The sequence below is a fragment of the Staurois parvus genome, unplaced genomic scaffold (assembly GCF_062004578.1).
Source record: "Staurois parvus isolate SC_StPar_1 unplaced genomic scaffold, SC_StPar_1.0 ptg000636l, whole genome shotgun sequence".
Lineage (NCBI taxonomy): Eukaryota > Metazoa > Chordata > Amphibia > Anura > Ranidae > Staurois > Staurois parvus.
Window position 1 is genome coordinate 2,023,186 of NW_028318432.1, and position 13,047 is coordinate 2,036,232.

General features: G+C 40.2%; 1 protein-coding gene across 1 annotated transcript in view; it reads left to right on the forward strand.

The window, feature by feature from the left end:
- The window catches only part of ARL5B (ARF like GTPase 5B), a 44,217-nt gene extending 37,936 nt beyond the window's left edge, over window positions 1-6,281 (forward strand). Inside the window, exon 6 of the mRNA XM_089693731.1 lies at window positions 2,024-6,281. Coding sequence (XP_089549857.1) covers window positions 2,024-2,072 — 49 coding nt within the window. The 3' untranslated portion in view covers window positions 2,073-6,281. The remainder of the gene's footprint in view (window positions 1-2,023) is intronic.
- The last annotated feature ends 6,766 nt before the right edge of the window (window positions 6,282-13,047 follow it).

The window sequence follows — 13,047 nt, forward strand, 5'->3', positions numbered from 1 at the left end:
CCTTTGTGTGCAGGTGACTCCTAAAGCAGATATTTAATAAGGGTGGGGACAGATGCAATGTATACGTGGCTAGTGTTCGCACATAAAATTGTATTCTGCTTTTAAGGAAATTTTGTCGGCAAAAAAACACTGCTGCACACATAACGTATATGTACTTGCTGTAGCTTCCAAAATTCTGCAGTTAAGACCAAATGCTGACTCTTTGTTCAGAAACGCTCTGACACTTCCTGACAGTGCTAAAATGTGATTTTACCTTTTCATCTCCTGCGTTTGCTTGTTGGCCTATAGGGCAGCCTTTCATACTGATGGGACAACAGGATTGTGTGAAATGGGCATTCGAGGCAAGATCCAACACTACTTTACAGCGTATCGTTCAAAAGTTGAACTCAATACATTTTCCATATTCTATTTCAATTATTTCTAGCCTACTTCTATTAATCTGAACTATTTTTTAAGTTTGTAAACTTACTAAGATTTCCACACATTTTTACTTCTAGGAATTCTGTGACACGTAGTCACTATGCCCTGTGAGTGGGTATTGCTGTGTCACACATTTCACAATCTGCCTTCTGATCTACAGAGGTGCTGAGGAGAGGAGTTTGAGGGGAAGTCAGTACAGGAATCGCTGCTTGCAGGCAGCAAGGTACCATGGGATATGTAGTCCTTAGAGAAGGAAAGGAAACAGGAGAAGCTGCAAAACATGCAGGGAATCCAGGAAGTTGTGGAAAGAGATGGCCAGCAGACAGTCAGAACTCACAACATGAGTGGATATTTTTCAAGTGAGCTTATATTGGATAGTCAAATAATGATTTTGTATTGTTCCCATGTTGATCTAAAATAAGTGTATGCTTTGACCACAGAACTCCTTTAAGAGTGGAGGATTAACAGGTGTTCTGTAAAAAAAGGCAATAGCTGAGGAATGTAGTATTACATTTTATTCAGTCTTCCTTTTTTTTTCTTTTTTTTTATGGTGCAGCGAAAAACGGTATGCACCACACTGGAATTAATTTGACAGGTATTGAACTTTGATTAAAAAAAAAATTTAAAATGAGATAAGGAAGTGGTGAGGATTCTATTTAGGAAGCTCAAACACTTCCCTGGAAGTCTGTGTTTGAATGGCTCAATATAGCATTTTGCTTTATGGATTGTGGCTCATCTGATCAAACTTTGGTCTAGAAAAGTTTGCCACCCAATTCCCACTTTCCACTGTAAACTACAAAATGATACAATGTAAATATGTTGCATACCTTCAGTAAAAATGTATTGAAACAGTGGCTCGATGTTTAGTCATAACCTGAGGACATTTGGAACTACTACAGGTCTGTGTAGGAACTTCTGAGCCTAATTTCAGCCAATTCCTGCTGAACCTTCCAAAATCAAACTGTTGTTAGCCCTGCAAGCACCTCCCACCTCAACAAGTCGACTGGGCCTGGTGAAAAATGTATCTTCCAAACCGTGATTGCATCCTTCTTTCAGATAGTCACTGTTTAGCATAGCAGCACCATTGTATTTAGTCAGCCACCTGTGCTTTGATTATCTTACCCACACTCTTACCCTAGGTTCACATATGTGCGGGTGGTGTCGCTGCGGATCCGCACAAAAATCCGTGCAGCTGCACTACCCGCACAGAGGAATGCGGACCCGCAGGCAGGTGCCATTAGTTCCAATGGCACACCGCCCGCACTGGGAAACACAACCGTACTGCGATCCGAGGTTCCAAAGTGCAGGGACTTCTCTGCGTGTCACGGGCATGGGAGTCTATTCAAATGAATGGGCTCTTGTGCCCGTGCAAACACGGCCCGCACGGCCGCATATATGTGAACCAGGGGCTAAAGTGCAGGAGCTGGGAATCTATTGCTTTTATCTCATTCAGCCTGTGACTGTCTCTTAGGGCAAATGCAGTGTGTGATGTTGTGTTTTTTTTTTTTTTTTTTTTTTGCCAGCAGTTACAACTCTGTAGATAATTTTGTCTCCAGAATTGTCCTCCCATTTTTTTTCTCTTTTTTTTTTTTCTTCTCTGCAGCTTATGTCAAGGCCTGGAGTGGATGACGTGCCGAACTGGAGTGAGATAATTTCTTGCCAGCATTTGGAAGGAGGACACTATTTATTCTACGGACAATTATTTTCCTACACTACATCATCACCATACTTTATTTATACAAACCGTTTCTATTTGTCTGAGCCACACTTGAATCAAGTGATGCTAAAACAGGAGAGTATCTGAAAACTGTTTTGGACACACCAGACAACCTCACTAAAGAACAGTTTTCATATAGTATCAGTCCGTTTGTACATGCTGAGCATTAGGTTATGCTGCTGTTGTCTTCAAATTGGCAAGTTGCCTTTTATGGTTCTTTCAATTGTGAAAGCAAGATTTGGTTATAGGAAAGTTCCAGGAGAACCAAACTGGGTCCATAAGGGGAATGTCAGGACTAGCTTACTAACCTGTATACCTCCAGTCAGACGGCTGTTTTTGCAAGCCCTACAGAATGGTTTCCCTGATGAAGGTCATGCAGCAGGCTTAGTCACTCACTGCTGTGGCTATGTATGGAGAAATCTGATGTGCCTACCAAGCGGAGATTGTAGCAGGTGCTCATGGGGGGGGGGGTAGGACTTGACCCGGTGCTGTTCAAAATCAAACTACTGGTCTGGATACCTAACTGCAATATTCAGTATTTAGGTTTATCCTGGCTTTTTTTTTTTTTTTTTGTGTACTAAATAGGTATTTTCTCTGTGGTGGGCACTGGTTGGTTAGAATCACTCACTGGCTTTGTGCAACTGCTGCTGAGTCTGTTACTTTCACCATTGTCCAAGTCAATTAATTGAGGCCTCGCAGCTGATAAATTCTAGACAACTGAGGCTTTTAGTGGATTTTTTGCAGCAAGAGCATGACTTTAACCTAATTTTAAGCCAGGTAGTTGGAAGTGTATCCGAATATCCTTGCTGTTGATTTTCCTGAGGGGCAGAAGAAGCCAGGTATCAGTAACCCACCAGCATCCATGACGCATTGTATAATCAGATTTGGGTGGGTTTAGCCTGTAAAAGAAATGTTACAAAGCAGAAAACCCACTGTCCTTTTCTGACTTTTGGTCCCAGTTTTAGTTCTGATGTAGTGACTGCATACAGCTTCTTTGGCCATGCAGTCATGGTAGTTGGGGAATCTGAGGCTTTCTGAAGGCATTTTGCCATGCTGCAGACTCCTTTTAATAGGAACATAGGCAGCTTTTGTGGCTTTCCAGCTGGTATAGGGGTAATGGGCATGTGTAGATTCCCAGGGCCACGATGTGTGAAAACCTGCTTTTCTTAAAGGGATCCTGCACAGAAAGAAATGTGTATGTGTGCTGCCATTGCAGATGTCCTGAAAACGCTTTGTTGATGTAGACTTTCTTTATCTATATATCAGGTCAGCTAAGTGTTTGAAACAACAGTGATGTCTATAACTCCCACTATGCATGCTTGTGGAGTCACTTAAGGTAAAGGATCAGTATGACCACTGGGAAAGGAACATTTGCTCAACGGAGAGTCCTTTTTAAAGCTTGTGAAATATTTTTCATTTCAGTGAACCCACAATATAATCATGGTAGAGAATGAAGTCTGGAAGTGATACCCAGTTTTACCTGCTTTTTTTTTTCTAAAGCTTGCTATATAAGGGATTTAATTTCAACTAGTATTGCTTATCAGACCATTTACAGCTTGTTAATTCAGTTCCTGAAGGTGCAATTAAGTCTTAGAAAATGCCCTAAACATTACTTTCCCGATTCCAGAAATCAGACACCAATATTTCACTGTGGATTTTACCAACCTTTCAAACTATATACTTTATACTTTTTTTTTTTTTTACAACTCTTTCATGACAGTTTACTGGTGTGCTTTTTTTAAAAGGGCAAATAGGTATTTTTTTTTGTTAAAGAATTGTGTAGCCTTTTTATCAGCTTGTTTTGTTGAAGAGGTTTTATGTAGCTTAGAAACTCTGATGCTCGACTCTGGCAGAAAAGAAACTGCTAGACTCGAGCTCAGGTTATTTTTTTTTTTTTTTTTTTTTATTGTGTAGCAGACTGTAACTACTGTACTTTACTCTGGGACTGTTTGGTAGAACATTGGTTTGGGAATGTTGACAATTCTATACTTTTAAAAATGATTACGGTAACCACATATCCTCATTTCATTGGGTCACACTTTAATACTTTTATAGAAAAAGGGGAGAAAGCTTGTGGTGAAATGTTATTGCTGCGATCCACATTTAATCCTTTTGGCCATGTTGCCAATAAGTGATTGCAAGTTTAAAAAATGATATGGTATTTTTATCACCGTGCATTATTTTTTTAATCAAATTAGGTCAAGTCTTCCAATTATAATTGATTTTTTTTTTTTTTTTTGTCTGGATCAACTGAATTATCTATTTTTAGTATTTGTTTTTAAAAGTCAGTTTGAAAATATAGCAATTGGGCTTTTGTTTTCTAAAGTCACTTGAAGAATAAAGAATTCTAGAAAAAAGTGCCCTCTTAACAAGACTCCTAATACTGCTGTCTTCCTGGTCAAGCGTCCTCACTTTGTTCTCTGGATGTGCTGTGGCCTGAAGAAGAACCTTTACATCTGACTCACAGGTGTCAGCTGCTTAATCCCCTGATGTGCGCTGTGGTTTCTTCCACCCGACATGTGTCACTGCTGGATTCTGTAGTAGAGCAGGACAAGTGGGAGGAACAAGAGTGCATTGAGGAGAGAGACCACTTTGATTTGCGCTCCACTGCATCCCTGGGCTTTACTGACAACATGAAGGAAATTGATGGCGTTAATGTTAAGAGATGTATGGACTGTAGAAAAAAAATAAAAAAAACATCCTACTCAACTAGGTGGATGCAGCATTGATCTGTTGCTGCTTCTGTCCCCTGCTGGCTCTGCACAGAGAACTGAGCTATCAAACGCTGTGATTGCTCAGTTCTCTCCCTCCACCCTGAGCAGAGAGCTGTGACTGTCAGTCACCAGATCTCTGCTCTGTACCTCCAGCACTTACTGGACTGCTGGGCTGTGGAGGAGATGGGAGGGGCTGGCTTAGGCTCTCAGCGGATTTGATCACAAGAGTGCAGAACTAACTGTACTTCTGTGATCCATTAGAGAAGTATAGCCAAAAAAGCTTTGGCTGTACTTTTTTCCTTTTAAGGTGTACACTGGCATTTCAAGGGAGATGGAAGTCTCACTAAAGGAACCCAAAGAAAATGAATCAGAAATATTGTTTAAGACATACAACGGAGTAGTAAAGCAGATCAGCAAAGAGATTTGTTCTATTAAATCAATCAAAGTATTTATCAAATGCTGAATTCAAAAAGAGTAGTGGACAATGAATCGTTAAATTTAAATGTGGATGACTTAAAGGTGATCAAGAAGACCATTAAAGGACCAAAAGTTCAGATGAGGTGAAAACTGCTAGAAAGCAGTAATATGGAAGATCCAGGTCAATACAATGGAACTGTCCAGAGTCAGCTTTTGAATGCGCTAGTAGCAGTTGTAGTAGAGGCAAATGATTTGTGAACAGTGCATAAGGTGAAATGTCAGGCAAAACCTACTTCCACTCTCATTCTATGGTTATTCTACTTGCCTATTCCAAAGCCACTCTGGTTCTGTCCCAGGATCAGCTGTCTCAGCAGCAGCTTCTGTGTAAAAGAGGAGCAGACAATGGATGCCCCATAGTAGGTCAATGGGTGATGTAATCTCCCAGGCATTTCTAGCCATTGGCTGTGAACTCTCCTTTACACAGAAGCCGCTGCTGGAGACCAGACCAGAGTGGCTTCAGAATAGGTAAGTATACAGATCGTTTCCTTACAGGGTTAGATAGAATAACCTTAGAATGGGGGTGGGGGATGGTTTAGCTTTAGTTAGGCTTTGCCTGAACTTCCACTTTAAGTAGAGCTATATCCCAAACCCCTTATGTTTGCTTTAAAGAATGAGGAAGGGTTAAGAAGACTATTGGGACTTTTATTGCAGTATCTCCTCATTGGAGAGATTCCTTTTTACTTCTCCAACAATACAGGAAGTGAGGGTCTATCTTTGAGGGCACACATAATATAAAAACTGCCAGAGGTCCTTACCTGCCCCTACTCTATTCAAAACCATGATGCACTTTATATAATTATGGCTTTGACTAATCTTCTGTGTAAAAGTATTAATTTTGCCAACCCTTTTACAGAACTCCTGCCTATTGACCAGTTTTGACAAAAATGTTGCTGTTGCCTACATGCTTAATGTTTGAATTGTAATAAAATGCATTGAAGCCTTGGTAAAAGGAATGTACAAATTGCCCTTGGAGTTAATAGAATTGACATGTGCTTGTAGACACCCCAGTATCTTTACAGAGCTTTTCTCTCAGAATAGATCTACATTGCCAATCTTTCGCTTACTCCCTTATGGATGTAGAATGTGACACCTGAAGTGAAAGAGGATGGGACTTTTAGCTCAGGAGGCTTTTTATGTGGAATAGTGAGCTAGGTGGACTTCATTTCTGAAGAAAACAAAAGAAACCGCTCAACGCTATAGTGTAGCATTAAAAGATAAATTACAATTTATTGAAAAATAGAATTGCACTCGCAAAACAGCGCATGTGTAGGGCATGGTATAAAGGTGACTTGCGAGCCAGAGATGTCCAAGGGACAGCCAGAGAGCCTTAAAGTGAGCATAGCCTCTTTGGGCTTCTAGCTACAGCTCCTAGTTTTAGCTATGTTTAGCACTCTGGGCTATCCTAAGCAAACCTTTTAATAATGTTGGTACATATCATTAGTAATCACCAATCATTATTTTTCACAATCTTCCCTTATTCTTATCCCTTATTTCTAATTTGGTACTTTTTGGTTTTTACCCATTTTTTCTATGCTCCATCCATTTGGCAGATTTATTACAACTACCATCCATGTTATGTCTGGTTTGTCAGACTACTCCTGAGGGCTGTACTTTGTTTGGGCTTGACAAGCTCATTCATTCACATATACAGTCAGGTCCATAAATATTGGGACATCGACACAATTCTAACATTTTTGGCTCTATACACCACCACAATGGATTTGAAATGAAACGAACAAGATGTGCTTTAACTGCAGACTGTCAGCTTTAATTTGAGGGTATTTACATCCAAATCATGTGAACGATGTAGGAAATACAACAGTTTGCATATGTGCCTCCCACTTGTTAAGGGACCAAAAGTAATGGGACAATTGGCTTCCCAGCTGGTCCATGGCCAGGTGCGTGTTATTCCCTCATTATCCCAATTACAATGAGCAGATAAAAGGTCCAGAGTTCATTTCAAGTGTGCAATTTGCATTTGGAATCTGTTGCTGTGAACTCTCAAGATGAGATCCAAAGAGCTGTCACTATCAGTGAAGCAAGCCATCAATAGGCTGAAAAAACAAAACAAACCCATCAGAGAGATAGAAAAAACATTAGGCGTGGCCAAAACAACTGTTTGGAACATTCTTAAAAAGAAGGAACGCGCCGGTGAGCTCAGCAACACCAAAAGACCCGGAAGACGGCGGAAAACAACTGTGGTGGATGACCGAAGAATTCTTTCCCTGGTGAAGAAAACAGCCTTCACAACAGTTGGCCAGATCAAGAACACTCTCCAGGAGGTAGGTGTATGTGTGTCAAAGTCAACAATCAAGAGAAGACTTCACCAGAGTGAATACAGTGGGTTCACCACAAGATGTAAACCATTGGTGAGCCTCAAAAACAGGAAGGCCAGATTAGAGTTTGCCAAACGACATCTAAAAAAGCCTTCACAGTTCTGGAACAACATCCTATATACAGATGAGACCAAGATCAACTTGTACCAGAGTGATGGGAAGAGAAGAGTATGGAGAAGGAAAGGAACTGCTCATGATCCTAAGCATACCACCTCATCAGTGAAGCGTGGTGGTAGTGTCATGGCGTGGGCATGTATGGCTGCCAATGGAACTGGTTCTCTTGTATTTATTGATGATGTGACTGCTGACAAAAGCAGCCGGATGAATTCTGAAGTGTTTCGGGCAATATTATCTGCTCATATTCAGCCAAATGCTTCACAACTCATTGGACGCCGCTTCACAGTGCAGATGGACAATGACCCAAAGCATACTGCAAAAGCAACCAAAGAGTTTTTTAAGGGAAAGAAATGGAATGTTATGCAATGGCCAAGTCAGTCACCTGACCTGAATCAGATTGAGCATGCATTTCACTTGCTGAAGACAAAACTGAAGGGAAAATGCCCCAAGAACAAGCAGGAACTGAAGACAGTTGCAGTAGAGGCCTGGCAGAGCATCACAAGGGATGAAACCCAGCGTCTGGTGATGTCTATGCGTTCCACACTTCAGGCTGTAATTGACTGCAAAGGATTTGCAACCAAGTATTAAAAAGTGAAAGTTTGATTTATGATTATTATTCTGTCCCATTACTTTTGGTCCCTTATCAAGTGGGAGGCACATATGCAAACTGTTGTAATTCCTACACCGTTCACCTGATTTGGATGTAAATACCCTCAAATTAAAGCTGACAGTCTGCAGTTAAAGCACATCTTGTTCGTTTAATTTCAAATCCATTGTGGTGGTGTATAGAGCCAAAAATGTTAGAATTGTGTCGATGTCCCAATATTTATGGACCTGACTGTAGCTTCTACAATGATACCTCGGTTCACAAACGTAATTTGTTTCTTGACTTTATGGTCGTGAACCAAATTGGTCATGAACCAAGGCAAATTTTCTTATAGGGTTCAATGTAAATCAGGTTAATCTGTTCTGACCCCTACGAACGTGGTTGTGAGCCGAATTTGATCGCCAACCAAATCAAATTTTCCATAAGGTTCAATGTAAATAAGGTTAATCTGTTCTGAGCTTTTTTTTTTTGTTTGTTTTTGAACCACACAAATAAAAACAAAAGTACAGTACAGTATGAAGAGCGGACACTAACTTTGCTTAAGACGACTTCTGGTGTGGAGGACAGGACCACCCTCTACTGGCTTTAAATTCTTCACTTGCACTTGTAGGGTTTTTTTTTGCAGTAAATCCCTGTGCAATTTCCTGGCCACCTCTTCCAGCACTTGCGTCCTCTGCTTGGTTAACATCGTTACCCCTTTTGCCACATCAGCTCCTTTTAATGGCAGCTTTAAAAGTCGAGATTGCCGACTTCGCCATCTTGTACTCCGAGGCCAGATCAGTCACACGAATACCACGGTCATGCTTTTCTACAATTTCCTTCTTTGACTCAATGGTTATTTTCTTCACAACCTTATTCTTACCATGCTTTCTCTGCACGTTCTTGTCACCACCATGCTTTCTCTGCACGTTCTTGTCACCACCATGCTTTCTCTGCACGTTCTTGTCACCACCATGCTTTCTCTGCACGTTCTTGTCACCACCATGCTTGCTCTGCACGTTCTTGTCACCACCATGCTTGCTCTGCACGTTCTTGTCACCACCATGCTTGCTCTGCACGTTCTTGTCACCACCATGCTTTTTCTGCACGTTCTTGTCACCACCATGCTTTTTCTGCACGTTCTTGTCACCACCATGCTTTCTCTGCACGTTCTTGTCACCACCATGCTTTCTCTGCACGTTCTTGTCACCACCATGCTTGCTCTGAATTTTCTTTGGAGCCATACTGGATGTCCGATACAGTATGTGCTAAAAAGCACACCAAAATAGCTGCTTAGTACTGCAAGTGTCTTCACAGTACATTTTCAGTGTCTGTTTGTGACTGCGATCTCGCCTACAGGAAGTCACGAGCAGGGAAAATGGCCACAGTTAGTAAGCGGAGCTCACGAACCAAAGCAAAATTTGCGAACTGAGTTGTTTGTGAACAGAAACGTTCGTGAACCGAGGTATCACTGTATTTCTACCTGCCTAAGCTCGTGTTTTTGGGCTTGGTGATGACATCCTAGTGCTACAGCCAATGTTGCTCACTATTTTACAAAGAATTGGAATCTATTGATTAGCTCGAAACAAGCTTTTTACACCAAGTTTGTTTTTCTGTAGACATTAAAAAGTGTTATCCAACTCCAGTAGATACCCTGGTCTACTGATTATGTGATGCAGCTTCTAAAACCATTCTCTTGCCAATATAAGTTGCAGGACAGGTCTATTATATATTTATATTCTTCTCAGAAGAAGTTTCCTTTCAAAGATGCATACTAGTCTTGGGTCAGTGACTATTAAATGTTCTAGAAGTATTAAAGCAGCACGACAGCCAGGCAACTCTCGTTGTCAGGAGGAGGCTTCAGCAGTGGTAGCCTTTGTATTTTTCTTTGCTGGCTGAAGGAGACTTCACTGGCAGCAGGCACACATGCAAAGAGTTCATTTTCTCTAGGCTTTCCTGGCTTCAGATTTAGCATCTGTTTGATAGAACTGACCTGAAAGCAGGCCATGGTTGAGATGAGCAGTGGCTCCAGCATTGGTGAACTTAACTTTTTTTTTTATCTGGTCTTTTTTGAACCCTTACTTTTTTAAAATGTCTAATTCATTTAAAAATGGAAAACTAAATCAAAACATTTGTGTATAGAAAACCATCCCAAAGTGGCACCACAGTACAATTACCCTTAATACAAATTTACCCAACAATGATTTCCTGTATAAGACTTCATTGTATATATGGATGTTCCCCCACACAGTCAAGGGTTCCAAAAATGTTTATTTACCCATACAAAAGCATGCATGTATCCGTTAACGGTTTTCAACCAAAAAAGGGTCTTGATCTTAGCTGAATCCAGGGGTAATATTTCTGCACAATGGATTGTGTGCCCCATACAAGGCCAAAATTAAGGTGGTGTTCTACCTAATGGATTATGCATCCAAAAAGCATAACTTTATTCACTTTTCAATGACCATGGTAGTTGGTGTAACTGGAAATTTTACTACAAATATCTCCCCACTGGTGTTATTGGGGGGCCAGAAGAAGCAAACCTGTAGCTAAGAAAGTCAGCTAAACTGAAATGTTTTTCAGACAATCCTCTCCTATTAAATTCAGCATTGTGATCCTCTATGTGATGCTGCAACATCTTCATTTTTTTTTATCTCTACAAATTTGCTTTCTATTATATCCTTAAACAAAAATGCGTTGTGCTGCCTCCTCATAATGTGAAAACAAGCTCTAAAAAAAACATGGTGTCAGTCCAAAAAAATTTCAAAATTGTGAAACCGTCTAATCCAACATATGTTGTGCTATCATACAGCAATGTTCAACGCCATGCTTTAATTGTGGCCTCACTCCCTGCTCACCTTGAGTATTGACCTTTAAATTATAATAGACCAAACACTCTTTTAAAAGGACTACGTAGCCTCAAAATTTCTGATCCAGAAAGTGTTCCTTACAGGTGCTATGTCTCCTTTGGACTTTTGGCTCCAAACCCGTGCAAAATAAAACAAATATACCGTAGTGCAACGTTTTTTAAAATGACTAATTATATGCACTCAAATATGCACTCGTATTAAAGAAATACGATAGCACAACATATGTTGGATTGGACTGTTATTTCACAATTTTGAAATTTTTTTGGGACTGAGAACTGCATGTTTTCTAGAGCTCATGTTTTCATAATATGAGGAGGTAGCGCATCACATTTTTCTTTAACTTGAGTGTGAGTACACTAGAGCAGTGAGTGCAGCAATCTCCTCCTTCCTTTATTGCATTTATGGTATAGCAGCGCACAAGCCTTTACTATTTGTATTCCTCTATTATATCCATTTAACCGTTTGAAAATTTCAACCAAAAGGTCAACTTTTCTTTTTCCATATTTGTTTACTTTTGTTTGACATTTATTATATGATGAAAGGTGCCTATCTGTTGCCCCCCCCCCCCATTCTATTCTACCAAGTTGGGCAAGTATGCTAGTGCTATTCATTTTAAAAATGAGGATATGACCATTAAGTATTGCACCTTTTGTCAGCTTATGACGGTTTAAGCTAAAATGTTTTTTTTTGTTTTTTTTTAAAACCATTTTTAAGTTACAAATAAATATTGCTGGTTATCAAACACATTTATGAGTCTTTTTATTAAAGTTTAAATTCACTGTTATTGTAAAAAAGGGGGTGGGGGTGCTTATAGAAGGTAAAAAGGAAAGGCAAAACGGATTGTCTTTTCTTTGTCAAAATGAATGGTCGACCTTAATGCAATGCATGTCGGTGTGCGTGACAGTGCATGTTATTGTAGAACAATGTGAATAGGTTCTCAAAGTTGGAGTATCAGCAAGTCCTACGATCACACCTCTCTCACATTTCAAAGGCAGACATGTGACACCACGATTTACAGGTCCAGTTTTGCAGCTTACTGTGTTACCCCTCTGCTTCCTGGACAATGAATTGTCATCCTCATACTGCAAATCATTGTCCAGTGGACTGGTAATTGATGCAAAAAAGCTAAAGCTTAGCTGCAATGATTTTCCTATATCCACTCTAAGACCAAGCCTTTTCTGTTGCATGAAGAAAAAAGTTTTTTTGCTAGAAAAATACTTGGAACCCCAAACATGTTTTAAAGCTGAGGTCCTAGAGAATAAAATGGTGGTTGCAATTTTTTTTATTTCACATGGTATTTACGCAGCAGTAGCAGTAAATAGATGCCAAACATGTTGTGTTTAAAATTTCACATGCCCTTGAAACAGCGACAAATGTAAATTTAATTATTCATAGGTGACACTTTAAATCTAAAGTAGTAACCTATAAAGGCTTTTAAACAGGAGGTCTGGTGCTAGAATTACTGTCCTTGATCTGATCTTCACGGCGATAGCTCATGTTTGGGACAATCGCTATTAGCGCTCATGCGGGACCAACGCATGTGTTCACCTTTGTGTGCAAGCACGCGATAAGGGAGATTGTGGGCGTTTTAAAAAATCCCCCCTCCCCCGTGATGGCAATAGGCAATGAAAGGTACTCTTGACGTCTATTAGACCCCAAATCTCTCCTTTTACCCTTCTCCGATCTTGGTGTGATCAGATGCTTTCCCATTTTAAAAATGGCACTGTTTACATCTGGCGAAACCAGAAGTGATGAAAGCTCATCGTGTCGGGTTTCCTATACCATAGAGATCATCAGAGCCTTTCTGGTC